This window comes from Lynx canadensis, chromosome F1 (assembly GCF_007474595.2).
Source record: "Lynx canadensis isolate LIC74 chromosome F1, mLynCan4.pri.v2, whole genome shotgun sequence".
NCBI classification, from domain to species: domain Eukaryota; kingdom Metazoa; phylum Chordata; class Mammalia; order Carnivora; family Felidae; genus Lynx; species Lynx canadensis.
The window spans coordinates 64174088-64197817 of NC_044319.2; the positions used below are offsets into that span (position 1 = coordinate 64174088).

General features: G+C 45.2%; 1 protein-coding gene across 2 annotated transcripts in view; it reads left to right on the top strand.

Moving 5' to 3' along the window:
- Nucleotides 1-23730, top strand: part of COPA (COPI coat complex subunit alpha) — a 45477-nt gene that overhangs the window by 7404 nt on the left and 14343 nt on the right. For both annotated transcript variants that reach the window (XM_030303404.2, XM_030303405.1), the window contains exons 4-17: nucleotides 1048-1128; nucleotides 5159-5235; nucleotides 5955-6064; nucleotides 11015-11124; nucleotides 12968-13067; nucleotides 13858-13993; nucleotides 14432-14514; nucleotides 17041-17191; nucleotides 18149-18215; nucleotides 19117-19192; nucleotides 21072-21154; nucleotides 22064-22203; nucleotides 23004-23089; nucleotides 23204-23342. In XM_030303404.2, the coding sequence (XP_030159264.1) occupies nucleotides 1048-1128; nucleotides 5159-5235; nucleotides 5955-6064; nucleotides 11015-11124; nucleotides 12968-13067; nucleotides 13858-13993; nucleotides 14432-14514; nucleotides 17041-17191; nucleotides 18149-18215; nucleotides 19117-19192; nucleotides 21072-21154; nucleotides 22064-22203; nucleotides 23004-23089; nucleotides 23204-23342 (1439 nt within the window). The remainder of the gene's footprint in view (nucleotides 1-1047; nucleotides 1129-5158; nucleotides 5236-5954; nucleotides 6065-11014; nucleotides 11125-12967; nucleotides 13068-13857; nucleotides 13994-14431; nucleotides 14515-17040; nucleotides 17192-18148; nucleotides 18216-19116; nucleotides 19193-21071; nucleotides 21155-22063; nucleotides 22204-23003; nucleotides 23090-23203; nucleotides 23343-23730) is intronic.

A 23730-nucleotide genomic window follows, 5' to 3' on the forward strand; every position in this document is an offset into this window, starting at 1 on the left:
TGGATAATTCATTGGAAAAGCATTCCAATACTTTCACCTTTGGTGGTGTTTACCTTTTCTCACTTCTGCACATACCTGTTGAGCACCTGCTAGTGTTAACCTCTGTGTTAGGTACTAGGGGGTTAGTGCTGAGCATGATGGACAAGGACCCCACCTTTAGGGAGCTTGCATTCATGTTTGGACAATCATACTTTTAGGTTATCCGAATTTGTTTCAGGAAATGGTATTACCTTTTGTAACTTACAAAAGAAAATTTAACAAATTTTTAGTAAAGAATAGTAACTAGGTGGCTTGGGGATAGATTATAAAAAAAATATTAGGTGTTAAAAATGTTTTTTTTTTTTTAAAAGGCAACTCACCTCTTATTTTTGAACTTTTTGGAAGGTTTTCTGGATGGGAGTCTATGCTCACATTTCTGTCTTTCTCAGTTATGTTCCTTGATGCCTGGTACTTTGGTGGTTGGCTCAACTTTGTATCTGAATATCGTGTTTTTCTGCTTAGTTCACCCTAACTGAGCAAGGTAGTATTTTCCATAGTGATGAGTTAAAGTCTGTGTGATAGACAAGTACAGACCGTGAAGGTATGTGTATCATTTGCCAGCAAGGTAGCAGTCTAGGAGGAGGTGATGCTGTATGTTACATTAATGTTTCCTTTAGAGTCATCATATCTGTCCTGCTTTTTTAATCCTCAACTAAGATAGTGGGTAACACACTAGGGGGTCAGTATTCAAACTAAGAACACACTTATGCAGTAGAAAGAAGAGTGTCAAGTCAAGCCCTGGACAAACATCTCATCTTGTTTTAAGTAGAGTTGGTTTCTCCCCAGAGAAAGGAAAAACCTTTCCATAATTTCCCCTAGCCTTGCCTTTTCCCGTTGCCATGTGTTTAGCTGACTTATGTTTTCATCTTTGATTTTTTTTCCTCCAACCTTAAGCAAGTCTTAAATGAGACTTCCTATCAAGGTTCCTACCTATATAGAAATGCAAAAATATAGGGCAAACTTACTTGTTGAGAAACCTGAGTCCCTTAGATGGATTTCTCTTTGCAGGTGTGGAATTACAAGCTTCGGCGCTGTCTCTTCACATTGCTTGGGCATTTAGACTACATCCGCACCACGTTTTTTCATCACGTAAGTGGCCATGGGAGCTCTAGTTGTAGAGCATTCTTCAGTTGCCCTGTGGGGATCTTTACTTGCTTCTCAAGAACCCCTGACAGCAGAATTAGTGGAGTTTTTGGAGTGACTCTTTTAGAAACCATGTGGCATTGACCTTTCTGCTTTGTTTCTGTCTTTCAAAACGGAGCACTCAGGGTTATATTGAATTTAATTTAATTGGGTTCAGTGGGCTCTATAAGGAAGTCATTGATTCTCTGTAGGGAAAAGTAGAAATTGGATTTTAGGTTTACTGAGCTCTAGTGAATAAAAGTTTGCAGACTGATCCCATGTGGGTGTGATTAAGTAGGTGTGTCTGGAGGGAGGTCAAGGTTAGATGCCCTTTGGATGAGCTAACAAATGTTTTGAGGCATTAACAATTAGGTGCTTCTATCTTAGGATTTTAGGGTACAGTAGAGGCTTTTCCTTTACCCAGGCTTTATACCTTTTTTTTTTTTTTTTTTTTTTAATTTTTTTTTTTTTTTTAACGTTTTATTTTTGAGAGAGAGGGAGAGACAGAGCTTGAGTGGGGGAAGAGGCAGAGAGAGAGAGGGAGAATCTGAAGCAGGCTCCAGACTCAGAGCTATCAGCAGCACGGAGCCCGACGCAGGGCTCAAACTCATGAACTGTGAGATCATGACCTGAGCCGAAGTTGGACACTTAACCGAGTCACCCAGGCACCCCCATACTTTCTTTGATCGATATATCAGGTATCCTAGAAGACAGATACCGAGTTACATATAGATTAGAGACTCCCAGCCTCTTAATCCAGTCCCAACCTGGCTGGATCTTTCTATAATCTTATGCTATTAGATTTAATTTGTACCATTTCTTGACTCTAGTAAACTGAGTCTCTTGAATTAAGTTAGAAAGAATATAATGAAATAAATGAGAATTTCCTGGCTAAGTATATTTTATTTCTTTTTATAAAATTCAAAAAGTAAGTTTTAGGATAGAATAATTAAAATTAGAACTAAAACACTTGAGAATGATTAGCCAAAGAGGTAAAAGACCTGTCCTCTAAAAATTGTAAAACACTGATGAAACTGAAGAAGACACAAAGAAATGGAAAGAAATTCCATGCTCATGGATTGGAAGAACAAATATTGTTAACAGGTCCATACTGCCCAAAGCAGTCTACGGATTGAATGCAATGCCTATCAAAATACCACCAGCGTTTTTCACAGAACTAGAACAGACAATCCTAAAATTTGTCCGGAACCACAAAAGACCCGAATGGCCAAAGCAATCTTGAAAAAGAAAAGCAAAACTGGAGTTATCACAATTTCAGACGTCAGGCTCTATTACAAAGCTGTAGTAATTAAAACATCACGGTACTGGCATAAAAACAGACACAGAGCTCAATGGAGGAGAGAGCCCAGGAATAAACCCACAATTAAATGGTCAGTTAATCTTTGACAAAGGAGGAGTGAATATACAGCGGGAAAAAGGCAGTCTCCTCAACAGATGGTGTTGGGAAAATTGTACAGCAACATGCAGAAGAATGAAACTGGACCACTTTCTTTCACCATACACCAAAATAAATTCAAAATGGATGAAAGACCTAAACGTGAGACCTGAAACCATAAAAATCCTTGAAGACGGCACAGGCAATTTCTTTGGCATTGGCCGTGGCAACATTTTTCAAGGTGTGTCTCCTGCGGTGAGGGAAGTAAAAGCAAAGGTAAGCTGTTGGGACTACATCAAGATAAAAAGCTTCTGTACAGCGAAGGAAATAATCAACAAAATTCAAAGGCAACCTATGGCATGGGAGATTGCAAATGACATCTGACAAAAGAGTTAGTGTCCCAGATACAAAGAGTTTATAAAACTCAACACCAGAAAAGCCGAGTAATCCAATTAAAAAATGGGCAGAAGACATGAACAGACATTTCTTCAAAGAAGACATCCAGATGGCCAACAGATGCCTGTAAAGATGCTCAACATCACTCATCATCAGGAAAATGCACATCAAAACTGCAGTGAGGTATCACCTCATACCTGTCAGAATGGCTAACATCAACAAAAGAAACAAGTGTTGGCGAGGGTGTGGAGAAAAGAGAACCCTTGTACACTGTTGGTGGGAGTGAATACTGGTGCAGCCACTGTGGAAAACCATGTGGAGGTTCCTCAAAAAGTTAAAAATAGAACTACCCTAGGATCCAGTAATCACACTAGTGGATATTCACCCCCAAAATATAAAAGCTAATTCAAGGGAATACATACACTCCTGTGTTTGTTGCAACAGTATTTAGAGTAGCCAAATTATGGAAGTAACCTAAGTGTCCATTGATAGATGAATGGATAAAGAAGTTATGGTGTGTGGCGCGCACACGGGAATGTTATTTAGCCATAAAAAGAATGAAATTTTACCATTTGCAATGACCTGGATGGAGCTAGACAGTATAATACTAAGCAGTATAAGTCTGAGAAAGACAAATACTGTATGATCTTACTCATGTGGAATTTAAGAGACAAAACAAATGAGCAAAGGAAAAAAAAGAGACTAAGAAACAGACTCTTAACTATAGAGAACAAACTGGTGGTTACCAGAGGGGAGCTGAGTGGGGGGGAATGTGTGATATAGGGGATAGGAGTTAAAGAGTACACTTAAGATGTTGGGAAAAAAAATTCTCAGCAACAGTGCACACCTCGCTGTGAGCTTGTGGCTGGGTGTTGTCGATGAGGCCATCCTGCTGGCACTTAATCCTGGGGACATACTTCACTTTAGAGAAATGAAGCCAAGTGCGCTCTCGGTTTGATGCATGACTCTTAATGCACAAAACAAAATAGAGGAAATACACTTGATTAAGGTCATTCTCCAGATTCTTTCATCCTAAATTTCCCTCCAGCACTGCTGGGACTTTGAAGAAATCACGTGCAGTGTCAGACCCTGTGGGGTCATGCTTTTAAGTTTAGAATGGTTGGAGGAGGTGGCCAACGTGAATTGAATGCTTGCTGAGCTGCCAGAATGGTCTGTTACCTTTTCCATGGTTCTCAACCACAGGAGATTTTGTCCCCCAGAGGATGTGGCAGAGTCTGGATGTGGCAGTGTCCAGACGCATTTTTGTTGTTCGGGCTTGGCAAGGAAGGCTGCTGGCATCTAGTGCATAGAACCCAGCTGTGCTGCTAAACATCCTTCCATGTGCAGGACGGCAGCCTTCAGAGAATCATTCCACTCAAAAATGTCAATAATAACCCATTTTATGAATGGAAAAAACTAGGGTTCAGTGATGTTAAGTAATTAATAAACATATATGTGATTCATTAAAAAAAAAACAAAACTGCTTGAGAATGGTAACCGCTCAATAGGATGATCTGTGAACTAGGGACTGTCATCAGTGCAAGGGACCTGCTGAAGACTTGCCTGGGACAAGTTGCCGTCTAGCTGGAAAGTTAGGGAAACTTTATTTTCTTGGCCCAGTAAGTATATGTGTGCCTTGTACTTGCTAGGTTCTGTGCTAAGCGCTGAAGATACAACCGTGAATAACAAATGCTTCCTATTCTCAATTACAGATTCTAAATAAGCTGCATTGTTTTTAGATGTTATTTTCTGTTTTGGTTCCTAAGATGGGAATTTTTTGAGACTGGATGGTCTGATAAGGAGAAGTCAGACCATAAATCAGTGGTCTAATCCTGGGGTTAAAGGGAGAAGATCATTTCATAGGATCTTAAATTAGGACTAGCCATGTATAAGTAGAAATGCACATATACACACTCATACACATGAAAGTGAGTACAGTATATGTTATTTGCCTCTCAGGATCCTTTATGCCTTTGTCTGGCTTCCATTCTGAAATCTCCCAAGTGCAGGCGCCAACGTGGGAAAAGCTGATAGAATGGTGGGGAGGAGGCAGCGAGACGGACAAATCCGAGGCTGTGGTCCCTTTGCTGGTACAGCTGAGACGCCAGGCCACGGAATGTTTCCTCCGAAGAGAGAAGTGATCACAGAACCTGAAAGAACATGTTTGTTTAATGTTGAAACCCTTTGTCTTGGATTATCTTTCAGGAATATCCTTGGATTCTGAGTGCCTCAGATGATCAGACCATCCGAGTGTGGAACTGGCAGTCTAGAACCTGTGTCTGGTAAAGCAGGAGATGGGGCTCAGAGACAGGCTTTGTTCTGCCTGTGTTTACATCATGAACTTCTCTTTAGAACCATCGTCTCCCTTCCCTAGTGGGCTCTTCCTGCTGATTAAGTACTGACTAGATTTGTAAGATGCTCTTACATACAAAATGAGGCAATCTTGTTAGTAATGTATGACTCTGGGTCTTCTGGTCATTTCTTCCAGGGAAGGGAGGTCATATCATTAGGCTTTTAGAACAAATCTTTTAGCTGGTTTTCAGTTCTGTTCCCTTGAAACGTGAGTCAAGGTCTAGACCTCCATCCTGCTTTGTGTTTGGGTTGTGGGCTTTCCACAAAGATGTAAGGACCATGTAAAAGGATGCCCTTTAAGAGGGTTATGCCCCCCCCCCAAATCTAACTGATAGTTTCTAGTATGAATTACTAAGACTCCGCTTACTTTGACATATGAATGTTTTCAATATGCGAGGGGGCTGCGCTATCTCACTTCTCCAGAAATTAGGAACGTTTGAATACTGAAGCATTAGAGGAAAGAAGGGGCGGTTGTTCAAACAGCTGACCTTGCTTGTTGCTACTAGTTCACAGTCGTTAGGATGGCTTGCCGTTGCCTCCAAAGAGAGTACTTGGGTCTGTGAAGTATAGAGGGTGGTATTTAACGTGTAGGAATCTGTTGAGTCCTGCCTCTAATTTGGTATTGTCTTTCTTTTTTTTCTTCTTGCAGTGTGTTAACAGGGCACAACCATTATGTAATGTGTGCTCAGTTTCACCCCTCAGAAGACCTGGTTGTGTCGGCCAGCCTGGACCAGACTGTGCGTGTTTGGGATATTTCCGGTGAGCTGCCCAAGTTCAGGGGACAGCCTAACCATGTCTGCCGCAAAACTGCAATTGCTTAAAATAATGAGGGTGGTTGGCTCACAACAGGAAAATGTAGAATATTCTTTCTCGTGTAATGTCTTTGCAGTATCATGTAGTGTCTTTGCTTCTGAGGGTATTAAATCTGCTTTCGATGGTTCTTTGTGTTAGAGGTATTCCTTAAGAAAAGTGGCTGCTCCAGAAAACGTATTGAACTCGAAGAAAATTTTACTTTTTAATTAGAACTGTTTTTAGTTAAAATCTATGTACAGTTGGGAGTATTTGATTAAGAATCATGCTTTCCAGTAAAACAAAACAAGAAATAAATATGTGTTTGACAAAGACAAATTTGGGGAATAGATTAGTGCGGGGACACAGGACTCTTGGATCCTATGGCCTTGTTTAGAAATAGGACATTCCCTCTATTACATTTCTTCTAGTGTAAGGAGCACGGGGGAGGGTGGGATTTCTTATGTCTAGAACACCTTTTAATGGGCAGACTTCTAGAAATTAAAATAATCAGAAATTAAAACAGATGTGTACATGTTGGCTGATGGGGATAGTTCCTCCTTTCACACTTTATGTGTCTTGATTTGGGGGTTCGGATTCAAATGTTCAGTGCTGTGTGGAGGAAAGCTGAGAAGTTGCTAAGCAGGGAGTTGAAATGCTGGGGAAGGACTGTAACCTGTGAGGCAGGCATGCGGATGGACGGAAGTGCTTTGTGGACGGATGGAACATGGAAACAGAGCTCTAGATGCGGGGGTCCTCTGCCCAGTAAAATTTACTTACCACTTGCTGAATTGTCTCTTTTTATTCGTTTGTTGCCTTAGGAATTCTTAAGAGATCGGGTTCTGTGAAGGGTCAGTGGGGTCAGATTGCAAGACACCTGTTTCATTCTATAAAAGGAAGGCCCCTCAGAGGTCCTTGCCTGGTTCTTTGTGGTGGTAAAGGAGCCACCCTTCTGAATTGTATGGCTGGGGTGGTAACTGTTCTCGGCCCCCTTGTGACAGGGTGGGCCGGGGCAGGAAGCCACTTGCAAGCCACCAACGAGTAGCAAGTCAGAGGTTTGGATTTGTGGGAGCAGCATTTGGAACGTTGTAAGAGCAGTTGGTTAAGATTCATGCAGCAAGGGAAGCAGCCGGGGGAGAGGGGGGTCAGTTGCAGAGCAGAGTCTTGGGGTTTTTGGTTTTTGTTTTTGTTTTTGTTTTACTTTCTAGTATGTTTGGCAGAGATCTGAAGAGCTAGAAACTTAATTTCGGTGCCATAAATGCTCCCTGTCTCCACCACCCCTTCCCTTCCCTTCCCAACCATGGGAAGAGCTTTTGACAGAAACTCCGCGTATGTTGCATATTGGCTTTGACTCGGAGATGATAGTCTGAGTCCTGTGTTGTGGTGAACTGTTGTGGTGACTCTCCTGTTAGAATTTCTAGAATTACTGCCATTTCCAGAGGGTCAGAATTAGAAGGGAATGGGCTCAGCCAGACTGTGTTGGAGATGGGGCGGTTGTGGCCTGTTCCACGAGGGCTTTTGCCATTGCAGTTTTTCGTCCCACTGACGAGGCTTTTTGAAGTACACCCGGATGTGACCAGCCTTGCCGACAGGAGTTGAAGCACAGGCGCTGTGAGCCCGTGCCCTCTCCTGACCGCTGGCGCCAGGGACCTCGCTTACTCTCTCAGTAACCCGGCTGTGGCTTTTCGTGGTTTTTCACTGCGTGCACATTCCAGTCACCCTCTCTGTCTCGGGATATGGGTGCCTGATGGGGTTGGATCCAGCTCACGCTCTTCCAGCTGCTCAGCTGCGATTCTTAGAATAGCCTTTCCCAGCCAGAGTTCTGTGACAGAATTAAGTGCTACTCAATACTTGGAGCGACTGTTTTCTCAGTTCTTATGAGATGGTACGTAGCTAATGCCACCGTAGGTCATAAAGAAGTTAATTTGTCATCTGCATAAACTGCTGCTTTGGCCAGTAGGGCTTAATTCTGTCCGTAAAGCACCGGGCTGAGCAGGGCCTCCTACTGCCGCGCTCTGCGAGTGGTGTTTACGCCGCCCGATGCCGGCGCGGCAGGTGCCTGTGGCCTGGCTGAAGCGATTGGGACAGTTAGGTGGATGGACTCTCGCTGGTAACCTGAAGTGCCCAAGGCAAGAAATCCTTCTCTTGACTTTTGTAGGCTGGAGAACATTTTCACATCAGAATTCAGGGCCTGAAATCAGAGAAGAGGGGGGGAGAGTGTGGACCCCAGCTGGGGCTCATACTGGCTCGTGAATGTGTGCAGTGCGTGGATGCGCTATAATAATTTTGCAATGCTGTACTTACTTAGCGTAAGCGATACCGGGAGTTTTGTGCTAACTGGCTGCACTAACGCTGTTGCTCTCTCCACCATTTCTGAGTGTTTTTCTCTCCTCACAGCTCTCTCGACTTCTAGTAACACCTTAACCAGAGTGAAAGGAAATGCTTTGGTCTCTAACCAAGTGGAGCTCTGAGTTAGACTTTTACATTTATTCTCTCCTCTTCTGCAAACCAGCATACTCTTTTTAGCAGAGTTATTTTCGCCTGAGTTCAGATGAGTCTGAATACAGGAAGAGGGATTACCTTTCAGATCTGTTAGGGACCAGAGGTGGTAATTCTGAGAGAGGAAAAGTTCGTTCTGAGTCAGAGAATGAACACCCTCACAGTTAAAGGACTGCTCAAAATTCTAATTTCTCGGCATGTCTAGCTCTCTGAGATGAGCAATAAGGAAACAAATTTTAAAGGAAAACCTGTCTCCTTGTTGTCTGTCCCATGAGAATCGAGCCCCATGGGGCTTACTTAACCTGAATCTTTTCTGTTAGCCTGGGAAAAATATGTGTTAAAAACAGAGTATATTTGTAATCTACGTGTAGGAGGCAGGTTACTTTTTTGGCCTGATCTTCCAAGTAAACTGCCAGTTAAATTATCTCAATGTGCTTCCACCTTTGCATGTCAAGCCCATGTAATTCAGGCTTAATCTTTGCGATGACGACTAAAAAAAGTATTAATTTGCTGCCAATTCCTGTCCTCATCCCTCTCTTTTTACTACTTCCCCTGGTCCCCATTGGGAAGCATGCGTCAAACTGGTCCAGTCTGAGAGTGGACTCCCTTCCCTCTGGATTTGAGTAGCTGCTGTAGAAATTTTCCATCTGTCGTTCAGTCGTAGTGAGTGGCTTGTCGAAGGCTCAACTGTTTCTTCTCTAAGTATCTCTTCACTGCCTGTCACTGTTCATCTGTCTGTTTTTATTGCTCTTCCCCTTTCCTGGATCATGACAGCAAGTGCAGCAAAGCCTTGCATTCTGTCATACGCTTTCCTTTTAATGTGTTTGTTGACGCTTATTGGAGGTGAAGTCTCTCACCGCCGTCTGTCTTTGTGTCTTCCTTTGAATCTGTTTCGTATACCAGACTCATTAGAAGAAGTGGGCAGATCCCATTAAAGAGACCAGCGAAGTCAACGGGAAGAGGCATCCCTTTGACAACGTATTTATGAAGCCGTGGAGAGTGCATTTTTGTGACAGCATCGGCTTTATTTCTCCCACCTGTTGATGCTTATCTTGGATGGGACAAGATAATTAACGCTGCCGGGTCCTTTTAAGCGCCTGCCTCTCCAGTGCTGACGTTTACGTGCTGCTGGAGTAGAAGAGACATACTGTAATTTTAAAACAACAAACAGAACTATAATCATTAAACTTAAATGTTTATATTTTCCCGCAGATGCCACAATTTAGGCTTAAAATGACGTAGGTTTTATTTTCAATGATAGCTTTTATTTTCCCCCAAGTTATGGATACTTGTTTTTAATTTTACGAGTGCCAGTAGTTCCAAATTCCTCTTTCCTCCACAGATGCTTTAAAAGATAAAATTTTAGTCCCTATTCTATTTTGTTTATAAACTGGTATAATTATATCTGCTTGCCTGTTTCAAAAGGCCGTTATCAGGATCAAATTACATAACATGCTAGAGAGTGCTCTGAAAATCACAAAGTGCTTTCAAATGTAAGGTAGTCGTATTGTTAGCATAATTTTGGTTGTGACTGTACCGCGAATAGCTTTTAAAGATAGGTGTAGTTGAGCCATAAATTTGGGTCCTACACAAATAAGACTCTTCTTACTCTGGGGTTTTTTTTTCTGTTGTTTTCAAATTATGGGTAGTTCCTCCCGGTGAAACTAGCCTCCCAAAGTTTTAATGGCAAAATACACGTATTCAGATCTGTAACCAGCTTTCTTACGTAAGAGCTTAAAGGGACATGACAGTTACACTGTAGGTAGAGTTTAAATAAAAATCTGAAACGAAAAAGACATGACAGTTCTGATCATTTTGCTCTCAGCCCAGGAGTCCCATAGGAGAATGAGGACACTTCTTGCATGGTTTGTAGTTTTACACTCTTCATCCACCAAAGAGCCATTTAGTATTTAGTAGGTCTCGTTTCCGTATCAGCTTTGGAACCTCCCCATGAGGTGCCTAACAGCTGCCAGTTTGAGAAGCACTCAAACGTTTTTGAGATGATGGAAGAAAAGTTGCTATAGTCGTCGCAAAGTTGAAAGTGGAAATGGAACGGTCATCATCTGAGGTCACATTTCAAGGACAGAAAAGACTAGAAATTCCAATAGACTGCTCTTGAGGTGAGGCTTGTTGAGGAAGTTCACTGTGTCCGAGGTTTGGGTTGTCGTCCTCTGGGAAGACAGCCCAGTAGTGGGTCTGTTAAAAGAATGGTTAGTGAATGTACTTTAACGTTTTGAACGTCTTTAGAAAGAAACACATAGGAGCTCTTGAGTCTCCTCTTTTTTCGATCTCTCTAGATTGCTTTTCCCTTCCTTTTCCTTAACACTAGTCGTATCACTGTCCCTTCCTGTGCCTCTGTGACCGTGCTCTCTCTGGTAACACTGTTCTGTGTCTTTCATCCCACTCCTTGTCCCTTCAAAGGTCTGAGGAAAAAGAACTTGTCCCCTGGCGCGGTGGAGTCCGACGTGAGAGGAATCACCGGGGTTGATCTGTTTGGAACTACGGATGCGGTGGTGAAGCACGTGCTGGAGGTACTTACCTTCACAGCCCGAGGCTGCTCTGGGCTCCTCTCTGGGAAACAGGAAGTAGCCGCTTACTTGTTCGTTCCTTCAACAGAGATCTGTGCGGTGCCTGTTAAGTACCGGGCATGGTTTTGAGGCACTGGAAATAGAATAGTCCGTGAGCCGGGAGACGTGAAGCTTCTGTGCCACCTAAGGGGGGGTCACATCACCTGCTAAACCCGGTGGGGAGAGAGGGAGAAGGCCGGCATAGATGCTGTCACCATCCCGCAGCAGAGCCCATTCTCAGGCCTCTGGTGAAAGTGGGGCTGGTGGGAGGGGAGATGTACTCGTTGAGGACCAGCCAGATGTAAGTCACTTGTGTGCGTGGTGGGAAAATAGAAGAGCATTAGAGAAGGAAACTAGATTTTTAAAAATACTCAATTTAACCCTGTCAGCTGTCCAGTGAAATAGATATTATGAACCTCATTTTACAGATGAAAAAAAAATGGAGATTTAGAGAAATTGAGCAGTTTACCAAAATCCAAATGTATCTAGTAAATGGAAGAACTAGGATTTGAACTTGGGTCGGACGCCAAAACCCAGGGGATTTTTTTTTTTTTAATTTTTTTTTTTTTTCAACGTTTATTTATTTTTGGGACAGAGAGAGACAGAGCATGAACGGGCGAGGGGCAGAGAGAGAGGGAGACACAGAATCGGAAACAGGCTCCAGGCTCTGAGCCATCAGCCCAGAGCCTGACGCGGGGCTTGAACTCCCGGACCGCGAGATCGTGACCTGGCTGAAGTCGGACGCTTAACCGACTGCGCCACCCAGGCGCCCCAAAACCCAGGGGATTTTAACCACAGCATGAAGTCTCTCAAAAACACTGCCAATTTGAAACTGCCTTTTCTATGATCTTGCCACGGTACAGAATATAACTATATAAATAAAGTGCAAGATACCTTAAAAGCAGCAATCCTTAAACTTTGTGGTCTGAGAACCTCTTTATACTCTTAAAACTTACTGAGGACCCCAAAGAGTTGTTCATGGGGTTTATTATATCTTTGAGTTTTTACCATATTTGAAATTAAAACCAACAACTTTTTATCTTTGGGGGGTGCATGGGAGACCCAGTTGGTTGAGTCCAACTCTTGACTTCGGCTCAGGTCATGATCCTAGGGTCATGGGATCAAGCCCTGTGTCAGGCTCTGCACTGAGTGTGGAGACTGCTTAAGCTTCTGTCTCTCTCTCTCTCTCTCTCTCTCTCTCTCTCAAATTAAAAAAAACAAAACTTTCTTTAAAAATTTGTTTTTATTTTTTTAAAACATGAAATATAAAAGCACACATTCCATTAGCTGTGAAAACAGTGGTATCACCACATCGACGTAGCCCTCTGGAAAACTCTACTCTCATGAGAGAGTAAGAGTGAAAAAGGCAAATCACGTCTTAACATTATTATGAAAATAGTTTTGACCTTGCGCGTTTCCTAAAAGGATATTGGGACTCAGCTGAGAGTTTCCCAGCCACATTTCCTCAGTAAGTTATAAAATTGGTCTTTGTTCTTGAGATGTTAATAATGAGTTGGGGAAATAATATGTAAGTAGATAAAACAAGGCAGTATATCCCAAATGCAAATGAAGCTGAACTTGGGAGGAGAAAGATCTGGGAGTTGCCATGAGAACTTGGATGTAATATTGGATGGGTTGACATGGTGGCTCTCGTGTTCATACCTTAGAATAGCATCACCCCTCGCGTCTTTTCACAGGAAGAGTAGAAGTCAGAGACATCTTTTATAACCACCAGCGTGGCCCTTCAGTTTGCTTTGAGTAATAGTTATAAAGGCATTTTAGAAGAACCACTTCTTGTTTTCCGCAGGGTCATGATCGCGGAGTAAACTGGGCTGCCTTCCACCCCACTATGCCCCTTATTGTATCTGGGGCAGATGACCGCCAAGTGAAAATCTGGCGCATGAACGGTGAGTAAACCAGTGACAGTATCACTGTGTCCAAAAAATGGACTGCTGGCCAGCAAGGTGACGTAGCCAGGTCGTCCGGACTTCACGACCCATTTTCCTACCTTAGATGGTTGTGCTAATCCTAGGAGCACAAAAATTGCCCCATCCTCTATTTTCCTGTTTTTGAGGCATCCTGATTTGGGGGAGTCAGAACACAGTTAAGTGGAAGAATTCATTCTTTCAAAAAATATTTATTGGTTGAGTACCTGCTTTGTACTAGTCACTGTTCAAGGCTCTGAAGATACAAAGGTGACTAAAGCATATGGAACTTGTATATTTATTCAATCGTGACAGCTAGTGACAAGTAAAACAGGGTAAGAGGATAAAGAATGATGGAGAAGAGGTGCTGTTATTGATAGGAGGGTCAGAATGGAAGAACAAACGCGTAGAGATTCAGAGGCTTAAATGGAGAAAATTGCCATTTTAGAAAGAAGTTGCTGATTTAACGTTTTGAAGTATACCTAGCATTTGGCTAGAGATGCCATAATTTTATTTTATTAATTTTTAAATTTTTTATCTTAGGACGCGCGAGTGGGGGAGGGGGCAGAGAGAGAGGGAGAGAGAGCATCTTAAGCAGGTTCCGTGCTCAGCGAGAAGCCTGATACTCCATCTCATGACCCTGGGATCATGACCTGACCCAAAATCAAGAGTCAGACCCTCAACCAACTGAGATGCCATCATTTTAAATCCTAAACTTGTAGTAAGTAGTAGGGAGTTGTGAGAGATCATCTAATTCTTTTTGGTCCTTTAGAGTCAAAGGCGTGGGAGGTTGACACCTGTCGCGGTCATTACAACAACGTGTCTTGTGCCGTCTTCCACCCTCGCCAAGAGCTGATCCTCAGCAATTCTGAGGACAAGAGCATCCGCGTCTGGGATATGTCCAAGAGGTAAGGGGGTTACGATGGTGTTGACCACAGCTGGGGGGAAGGCCCTCCTCTGTCTCGTTCTGTCTCCTGCCAGTTAGATTAGACTGCTTCTGTGTGCCTCTTAACCATCTTCAGCATATGGAGAGGTCAGATCCGGTGTTAGGAAAGCTCGAGGGGGCCTGGAGATCAGCCAGCATTTACAGATTGCCCATCAAATACAATCTCCACGCGCATTCTTTTCTCCTCCAAATTTAAGCATGTTCTTCTGTAGCTAGAGACGTAAGAAATACGCAATGAAGGTAGCGTAACGGGAAATCGTGATGAATAAGAGGAAATTGAAATTCAGAATAACAGGACCAGTGAGGTTTTGCTGACTCCCACTCAGTGCTCTTGTATGTGATAGGCTGGAGATGTCTCAGAAATTAGTATTTTTTTTTTGCTTACCTGTTGCTTTCCTAGGACTGGGGTTCAGACCTTCCGCAGGGACCACGATCGTTTCTGGGTCTTGGCCGCCCACCCCAACCTGAACCTCTTTGCGGCAGGTAAGGGTCATTTCTTCTCTTTTTTCCTCGTTGAAGTTCAGAGTTTGTAAGACTTGAGCATGATGCTCTGTTAGCTCTGACTCCGGTGGACACAGAATAGAATGAGAAGGGGATATGGGATTCTCAGAGCCACACGGCCGAAGCCCCTGTCCGTCTGTCCCCCTTACCGTCCTGGAGGACCCTTCGTGTAGTGTTCTGTCTCCACCCGGGTCCGCTGGGCAATAAAGCCCATCCTCTCTGAAAAGTCAGGAGGCTCATGGTGAACGCTCAGCCTTCTCCAGCTGCGGCGCTGGCGGCTGAGCGGCAGTCACGCAGGTAGCGGATGCGCCCTGAGCGCGGGCCCCGGTCTGGGTGCTGCTGGTAGAGCGGTGCCCGAGGCCGCGTCCCTGACTCTATGGCATGTTATTTGTGGTGAGGGGAGAGGGACCGTAAGGCAATGAACACGCAGAGGAGGCTTTGAAGAAACGTTCAGCCAAAGGCGCGCAGAGGGGGACGGCTGCAGGGACCGGGCCGTTCAGGAAAGTGAGGAGGTGGCAGGCCCCGGGCGGGCGGGGCCGCGCGAGACTCCGAGTGTGTGTGAGGGGGGCGCGGGGCTGCGGGCCGGGGGTCTGAGGGGGGCGGTGAGCGCGCGTGAGAAGGCGGAGAGGCCAGCGGGAGCGCGGTGAGTAGGGGCCCAGTAGTCCGGGAGGAAGAGCGGGCCCAGCTGTGCTCCGCCTTGCAGGCAAGGCCGGGGTTAGACTGAGGATTTTCTTCTGAACGGGCGGGCGGAAGGTCATGGGAAGCGGCTGGGGAGGGAAGCGAATGATCTGATTTACGCGTGGAGAGCCGACAGAGGTGGACGTTCTCTCTGAGAGACGGATGATGCTAGTAGGGAAAAGGAGAACATTAAAAAAAGGAAAGAAAGGCTTTTTAAACTAGTATCCCCATTCAGCAGAAACCTTTATGTCCTTGCTGTTTGCTAGGGACTGGGGATGCTTGGAAATGACCATAATTCCCGTCTTCCAGAGCTCGTGGGATAGTGGAGCTGGTGGACTTCATTACAGTGCAGGATGCTAAGTGCGATGCTAGAGGCTTATTGTTTTTTGAATCGAAGCATAATCGACATATATAGCCTGTGAGTTCCAGGTTTACGTGGTAGTGATTCGATATTTTTATATATTACCAGGTAATCCCCATGATTAAGTCTAGTTACCGTCTCTCACCACGTGAAGTTACTACAGTATCATGGACTATATTCCTTAAGCTGTGCATCACATCCTTAGGGACTTACTTATTTTATACCTGGATATTTACACCTCTCAATCCCCTTTACCTATTTTGGTCACTCTCTACCACCTCCAGCCTCTGGTAACTACCAGTTTGTTTTCTGTACCTAGGAGTCTGTTTCTGTTTTGTTGTTGTTGTTCATGTATTCTTTTTTTAGATTTCACATATAAGTGAAATCTTAACATTAGTCGTTCTGACTCACTTCACTTAGCCTAATTCCTTTAGGTCCATCCATGTCATTGTAAGTGGCAGGACTTCATTCTCTACGGTCGAGTAATAGGCCTCTGTGTGTGTGTGTGTGTGTGTGTGTGTGTGTGTGTGTGTGTACCACATCTTCTTTATCCATTTACCAGCCCTGGGACACTTAGGTTGCTTCCTCCATATCTTAGCTGCTGTAGATAATGTTGCAGTGAACATGGAGAGGCATGTATCTCTCCAAATTGGTGTTTCTGTTGTTTTCTTCAGATAGATACTCAGTAATGGAATTGCTGGATCATATGGTGGTTCTATTTTTAATTTTTGAGGAACCTCCATACTGTTTTCCACGGTGGCTGCACCAATTTACATTCCCACCAGCAGCGCGCAAGGGTTCTCTTTTCTCCACATCCTCGCCAGCACTGTTATTTCTTGTCTTTTTAATACTAGCTACTCTGACAGGTATGAGCCGATGTCTCATTGTGGTTTTGATTTGCATTTCCCTGGTGATTAGAGACGTTGAACACCTTTTCATATGCCTGCTGGCCATTGGTAGGTCTTTGGAGAAATGTCTATTCAAGTCCTCTGCCTATTTTCGAATTGGGTTGTTTGTGTGTGGTTTTCTGTCTTTATATTGAGTTGTGTTCTTTTTATATTTTGGACATTAACCCTTTATTGGATATTTGGTTTGCAAATATTTTCTCCCATTTATTCAGCAGGTTGGTTGCTCTTGCATCTTGATGATTTCCATCGCTGTGCAGAAGCCTTTTAGTTTGATGTAATCCTGTCTGTTTACTTTCAGTGTGATGGAACTTTGTACAAGGTGTTAGGAGAACACAGAGGAGGGTGTGTGTAAATGTGACAGTGTTAGGTAGAGTATTAGAAAAGGATTCACAGAAATTGATTTGAGGGAAGCTTCTAACAACTGTGGGAATGTAGGCAAATAAAGGACACATTTAGGTACCTTTGTTTTTAGCACGTACATAATCCTCATCCTCGTGTATCTCCTGTTTCCAGCTTTCTTGCCTTCAGCTAATTCTTTCCTCTCTCCTCCCTGTGCCCCAGGCCATGATGGTGGCATGATTGTGTTTAAACTGGAACGGGAAAGGCCAGCCTACGCTGTTCACGGCAATATGCTACATTATGTCAAGGACCGATTCTTACGTCAGTTGGATTTCAACAGCTCCAAAGATGTAGCGGTGATGCAGCTGCGGAGGTAAATCAGACGTGTTTCCTCCCGCCAGACCCTCTGGTCTGTCACCACACTGCGATACCCGCAAATAGAATTCTGTTCTTTTGATGACATTTTGGGTCTCCTCTCCTGTCGCAGATCGAGTCCCCACTGGGGAAGCTGCTCAGTTTGAACCCCAGGAGCATGGTGGGCAAGGAGGAGGCCATGAAGAGAAGGGCAGTTTCCCTGATTAGAATGGTAGTGAGCCTGTGCACAGGATATCACTACTGCCACAGTCGGCCGGGTTTCTTGCGAACCAGAGAAAGTTTCCTGGTAGAGTGGCCCGACTTGGTGACAGGCCTTTTTGCCTGTGTTTGGCGTTTCTGTGACTTTGCTTTACTTTCCGGCAAAACGCATACAACTCTAAACTAGAATATACGTCTCTGGAAGCTCTTCACTCTGAAGATGTGATCAGCTCTGGGATGTCTGGCAAAAAAACTGTCCTTTCGGAGGGCCAGCTGCATCAGCATGCTGAAACATTGATGGTGGCAGGCTCTGGCACGAGGCTTTGATAACCACCCTCCGGCATTACTACAATAAAAAGATGGGTTTATGTGAACACTCCAAGGGACGGGACAAATTAGCCAGAGACAGAGCCCATCACATTGCTCTGTGGTGTCCCCTGCAGTTATGTGTAGGAATTTGTCCCCAAGAAGACCCAGTCCCGCTCACTGCAGTGAGTGCTGACCCTACGTTCCATTGAAAAATCGGACCTGTACCAGGGTTTGCCTTTTTTAAACTGTTTGTCAAAGCTGAGCTAGGGGTGTCCTAGCCTTGAAAGAAGGAAGAGAGTAGATGGAATGTTTATTTTTATTCCTGATTATGAAAGTGATGAGTTACATGTGTAAAGATTGGGTAAGTAGGAGATGTGGGAGTCATGCCTTTCTTCCTTCCGTCCTTACTCCCCTTCCTCATTTTCTCTTTCTCCATGTACATCCCTAGTGGTTCCAAGTTCCCAGTGTTCAATATGTCGTACAATCCAGCAGAAAATGCAGTCCTGTTGTGTACGGTATGTGACCCCTGCTGTCCTCCTAGGATCTTCCCGTTTTCCGTAGGCCTCTTTCTCATGCCCTTAGGAAAACTCTAGTGGCCGTTTAGAAGCTCTGTAGTGGTCATTTTGAGAGGGCTAACACAGTAAGCAGCCTCAAACCAGGTCGGCTCCAGTTACCATAAGCATGTTAGGGGTTTGTGAACTTACATCTTCACCAAGGCTGGCAATTTCTACACGTAACGCAGCCTCAAGATGAACGACCTGAATCGAGAATGCTTGTCTTGATTCCTTCATGGGGGCAAAAATAGCAGAGCTGACCTGGAGGAGGGGTGCCTTTCAGTGAAGTTGCCTTCAGGGTCAGCAAGTAGCCCCCGTACTTCTTGCCGTGTAATTTGGGGGAAAGAGAGGAATGACATTCTAGTTTGAGTGCCCTGTTTGCCAAGTTAAAAAGAACGAAAACTTGTCTTTCCCCGTATGACTTCTAGTGTGTCTAATCCCGTTCTTTGTTCAGTATCTAAGAGTCTTAACATTTTTTCCCTGGGGGTTGTGCTTACTGTTGTCTTTGATTTTTTTTTTTCCCCTTGAACAAACTTTTAAGTTGACGAGTATACTTAGGTAGAGCACCAGAATACTGGGGATTTAGTTTATTAACGTGTGGAGTCAAGAGCAGTCCTTGCTGCCTTCCAAATAATATCTGCATAAACCTTTGGAGGATACAAAAAATATGAAGTGACATGAATTCCGAGTTCTTTGGCGACGAGTCTGAGAACTGCTAGCTCTAGACACGTCCACCTGTCCCTGTGGGTGACGGGTGAGAAAGGGATGGCTACAGATCATTGTGTGACGGCGCAGTTTCCTCTGTCAGAATAAACTGCTGTCTTGGGTTCCTGTCACCAGCTGATTCCTGTTTCCTCTACAGAGAGCCAGCAACTTGGAGAATAGCACCTATGACCTGTACACCATCCCCAAGGACGCGGATTCCCAGAATCCCGACGGTAGGTGCCCCCTGTGTCTGCCCGGCTTCGCGCACAGCTCTCCTCCGCCGCGCTGTCGCGCCTCTTCAAGTTTTTCACGTTCCCTCCCCAGGCCACGGTCACATCACTCGTGTCTGTTGGCAGGTGCTGCTGACAGTTGCATCAGAGGCGACCATGGTGTGAAATATTCATGTTCCTCCTCCATTTTATTACTCCAGCTAGATATATATATTTTATAATTTGGTTATTAGAAACTCTCCATTTTCCCTTTCAGCACAGCATGTTATCCTAGTTTATTGTCAGCCGATATGACTTTCACCCTGGTAGTTTCATTTATTTAAGAATGTGGTTCCAATCTTGCAACGTCTCATCCTGGGACTGGGGATTTATGCTCTCCCATCCACATCCAGATCCGATTTGCTTCCTTTGCATGTCAAAGAAATGAGGCTGCTAACAGCCCCACACCCCGCCAGGGATCCCAGGATCCAGCTGAGACCCCTGTCTACCTCGTCCATCACCGCCAGCCCTTGTCGCTGTCCTTCCTGTTAGGATTTGCCGACAGCCTTCCAGAATGGATGTGTCTCACTTAGGCTCTTTTCAGTCCGCTTCCTCCCGTTGCTTTATAGAGGCTTTCTCGGGTCCTCACCTTACTGGCACACTTTTATGATATTTTAGACTCCATGAGCAGATTGCAAGAAGTAATTTTGCTAGCTCTGGCCCTTTTGCAGGTGCCACTCACTGTGTCATGATTGTTTGCTAATACGGTTCACTCTTTTTTGAAAGTGTGGTCTTGGTGAAAGGACAGGGAACTTGTGTGTCTTTGGTATCCGTAACAGTCTCCCCTATAAGTTAAACAGTTAAGCCATTTCTGATCAAATTGTGATTATGCCCCTCCCTACCCACCTCCTTGTTCTTTTTCCCCACGCATTCACGATTGTTTCTTAGTTTTGCTTTATTACCACTTAGGTCTTATCTTCTCCATTTTTCAAAGGAGGTAATAATTGGCAAAGGTGTAAAGGTGCAGCCCGGTGCTAGGCAGCAGAGAGGAAGAGAAAGACCAAAAGCTCGAATAATGTGGCTCCCCAGCCCCTGGAAAACGGGGGTGTTGGTCATGATTAGAATTGCCTGTCACCACAGGTGCCAGAGGGGCACCAAGCGAGGCTGGCCGGCACGTTTTGTCCACTTCGCTGCCGATGGGCTCGTATATGGGCGTTTCGGCGCATCCTTCTGTGCACGACCCTTGAAGTTTCCCCGAGGTTGGAGTGCCCATTCGGACTCGTAGTCAGCCAGTGAGATGTTTGGGAACCGAGGAACATTTCGTAACTTTCTTCAGGGTGAAGCGAGTGAGTGACATTTATGGAGCAACGGCTTGGTGCTAAATACTGCCCGGCACCGAGCTCATCTGCCTGTCAAGATTCAGTTGGGAGCGCTCTGCCCCACCCTGCTCTACCGGGGGTCTGCATTTGCATGTTAAAAGCAGCAGAGCAGCTGCGTCCTGGGGAGGGGGCTCTGTCTCCACTCCAGCTTGTTGAGATAGGAGGTCCTGGACACTGACAGGCTGCTTGCCGCGCCACAGCTTGGCCAGCGAGGCCCTGCTCGTTAGCTCGATGGAGTGTGCTGTCTCCCAAGATGGGCGGTCCCTGTGCCAGTACCCGGTGTTGGCTGACAGGCAGCCGCTTGGCCTGGAGAGAAGAGGCTTGGCAGGGTGGAGGTTGGAGTTTGGAGGGGACTGGTGGGGAAAAGTCACTGACGATAGCCTCCGGGTTGCAGCTGAATTAGTCAGGAAGCAGCTGAACCGGCAAAGCGGGCGTGGCAGCCAGCAAGACAGGCAGCTCTGTGGCGCCTGAGTCACCTGCCGGTGGCTCGCCACACGCTTCCCGCCCTTTGGTTTTGTTCTCAGCTCCCGAAGGGAAACGATCCTCAGGCCTGACGGCCGTTTGGGTTGCTCGAAACCGGTTTGCTGTCCTGGATCGGATGCATTCGGTGAGTTAGGGCAGAAAGGGGAAACTGATTTGGGAAGTGTGGGGGCAGTGGTGTATTGCATGAAGAAAGAGCATGTTCTCTTTCTCCTCTCCCCTGGGGATCATCGTGCAGATACCACAGTCCCCTTGGGAGACAAAGAGCCTTAAAATTGACTTGATTGGCTTGATGGTCACTGTGGGTCTGGGTTTGAGAACAAAGGTAAAGACACTGTTGACAAAACAGAAGCCAAAAAATGTCAGATTTGAAAGCGGTGGTCTGGGTGAGGAGTAATTCCTTTTTTATCCTAACTACCCTCATTGGTACTTGAAGTGGAAGTGATCCTGAGCGAGAGAAACAAAGATCTCAAGAAAATGTGTAACACAGATGTAAGCCCCAGCCCAGAAGTACCGTTCTCGCTCTGATTGATGGAGGAATTTGGGGGTTAGTTGGACTTCTCGGGGTATTTCAGTTGAGGGACGAAACAGAAGCTGTCAGGGCCTCCAGAGAGGGTCTTGGTTAGGGTGGTCTGCCAAAATGGTGACCGGCCCGGACAGAAAACACCCGAACTTCGTTTATTTTATTTATTATTATTATTTTTTTTTGAAAGAGTAGATTTAACGTTTATTTATTTTGAGAGACAGAGAGTGCATGTGTGTGCACAAGCAGGGGAGGGGAAGAGAGAAGGAGAAACAGAATCCCAAGCAGGCTCCGTACCTTCAGCGTAGAGCCTGATGCGAGGCTTGAACTCACGAACTGTGAGATCGTGACCTGAGCCGAGATCAAGGGTCAGACGCTTAACCAACTGTGCCACCCAGGCGCCCCCTAACTTGGTTTATTGAAACCAAGGGACAGTTGCTGAGGCGTGTTGTCAGCTGTCATCATCTTATGAGCACACATTTCCGATAACCCCACTTGTGATAATTATTTCAGCTTCTGATCAAGAATCTGAAGAATGAGATCACCAAAAAGGTACAGGTGCCCAACTGCGATGAGATCTTTTATGCTGGCACAGGAAACCTCCTGCTCCGAGATGCAGAATCCATCACGCTCTTTGACGTACAACAGAAGCGGTAACATGTCAGGTGCCCCTAAGCAGACAGGCATGTAGTGGATGGGAGTGGACGTCTGTAGTGGGAGCTTTTCCCCCAGTAAGTTCGCCTCAGGCTTGACCACTTCTGTGTGTAACTCCGAGACTCTTTCTTGCCACTTTTCCCCTCTGTGATCACTGTCCATCCTGTCCGTACCCAATAGCGTTAACAGTGAGGGCCTTATTTATCTGTTTTTGGAGCACTTACCTGAACAAAGAATGCTCTCGGCACTTAGAATCACAGGCACGTAGGGATGAGTGGCATCCTGTGCTTAAAGGAGCTTATAGTCCTCTGGTGAGATCAGACGTACACAAATCCCTGAAGGACAGGGAGTTGACGGCCGGGAGGGTGTGCGGGGGGAGCCTACAGTGTGAGCCAAAGTGTTTCCGTCACTCAGCTACAATACAGGGACTGTTTATTTGGTATTATTTTTTATTTTTTTAAATATATATTTTTTAGTGTTTATTTCTGAGTGAGAGAGAGACAGAAGGCGAGCAGGGGAAGGGCAGAGAGAGACACATACACACACACACACAGAATCCGAAGCAGTCAGGCTTCAGGCTCTGAGCGGTCAGCCCAGAGCCTGACAGGGGGCTCGAGCTCACAAACTATGAGATCGTGACCTGAGCCGAAGTTGGACGCTTAACCGACTGAGCCACCCAGGCGCCCCTAGTTGGTATTATTTTAAGAAATTAGGGTTTAATTTGGTGATGAAAAGGATGTAGGTCGTAACCTGGGACTTTGGAGTCAGGTCCACTCACGTTCGCCTTTCTCTGTCCCAGGACTCTGGCATCTGTGAAGATTTCCAAGGTGAAATACGTTATCTGGTCAGCAGACATGTCCCATGTAGCACTACTGGCCAAACATGGTGAGTCTCCCTTATACCCACCCTGATGTAGACACCAGTCCTGCGCTCCCATCCCTGCCAGCCTGCTTCACTCACCCTGTCCAGCAGAGTACTCATGCCCTTTGCCTCTTACAGCCATTGTGATCTGTAACCGCAAACTGGAGGCTCTGTGTAACATTCATGAGAACATTCGCGTCAAGAGTGGGGCCTGGGATGAGAGTGGGGTATTTATCTATACCACAAGCAACCACATCAAATATGCCGTCACCACTGGGTAAGTGAATTCTCTGATACACAGAGTGGGAGAAGGTAGCTTCTTAAAAATCACTGTCCTGTCTCAAGGGATGTAACTGAAGTCCTCCTTGAACTTTTCTTCGTGGAAAATCTTTGGCGCATATGTGCTAGGCACAGCTGAACGTTCTTTTTCAAGTCTTTAAAAAATTGTGACATATGACTTGAATAAAGAAAAATGCGGAGTATATACGTAGAGAATGGCAAATCGTCATATAATGAACGTTCCTGCCACCCAAGGCAGGAAATAGAAAAGTGCTGGCCTCCAGAGGCCTCTTGCCACCATGTGGTTGTTAATCACAACCACCTCCATTTCCCACCCAAAGATAACATTATTCTGACTTTTATGGTAATTTCGTCCAAGCTTTTCT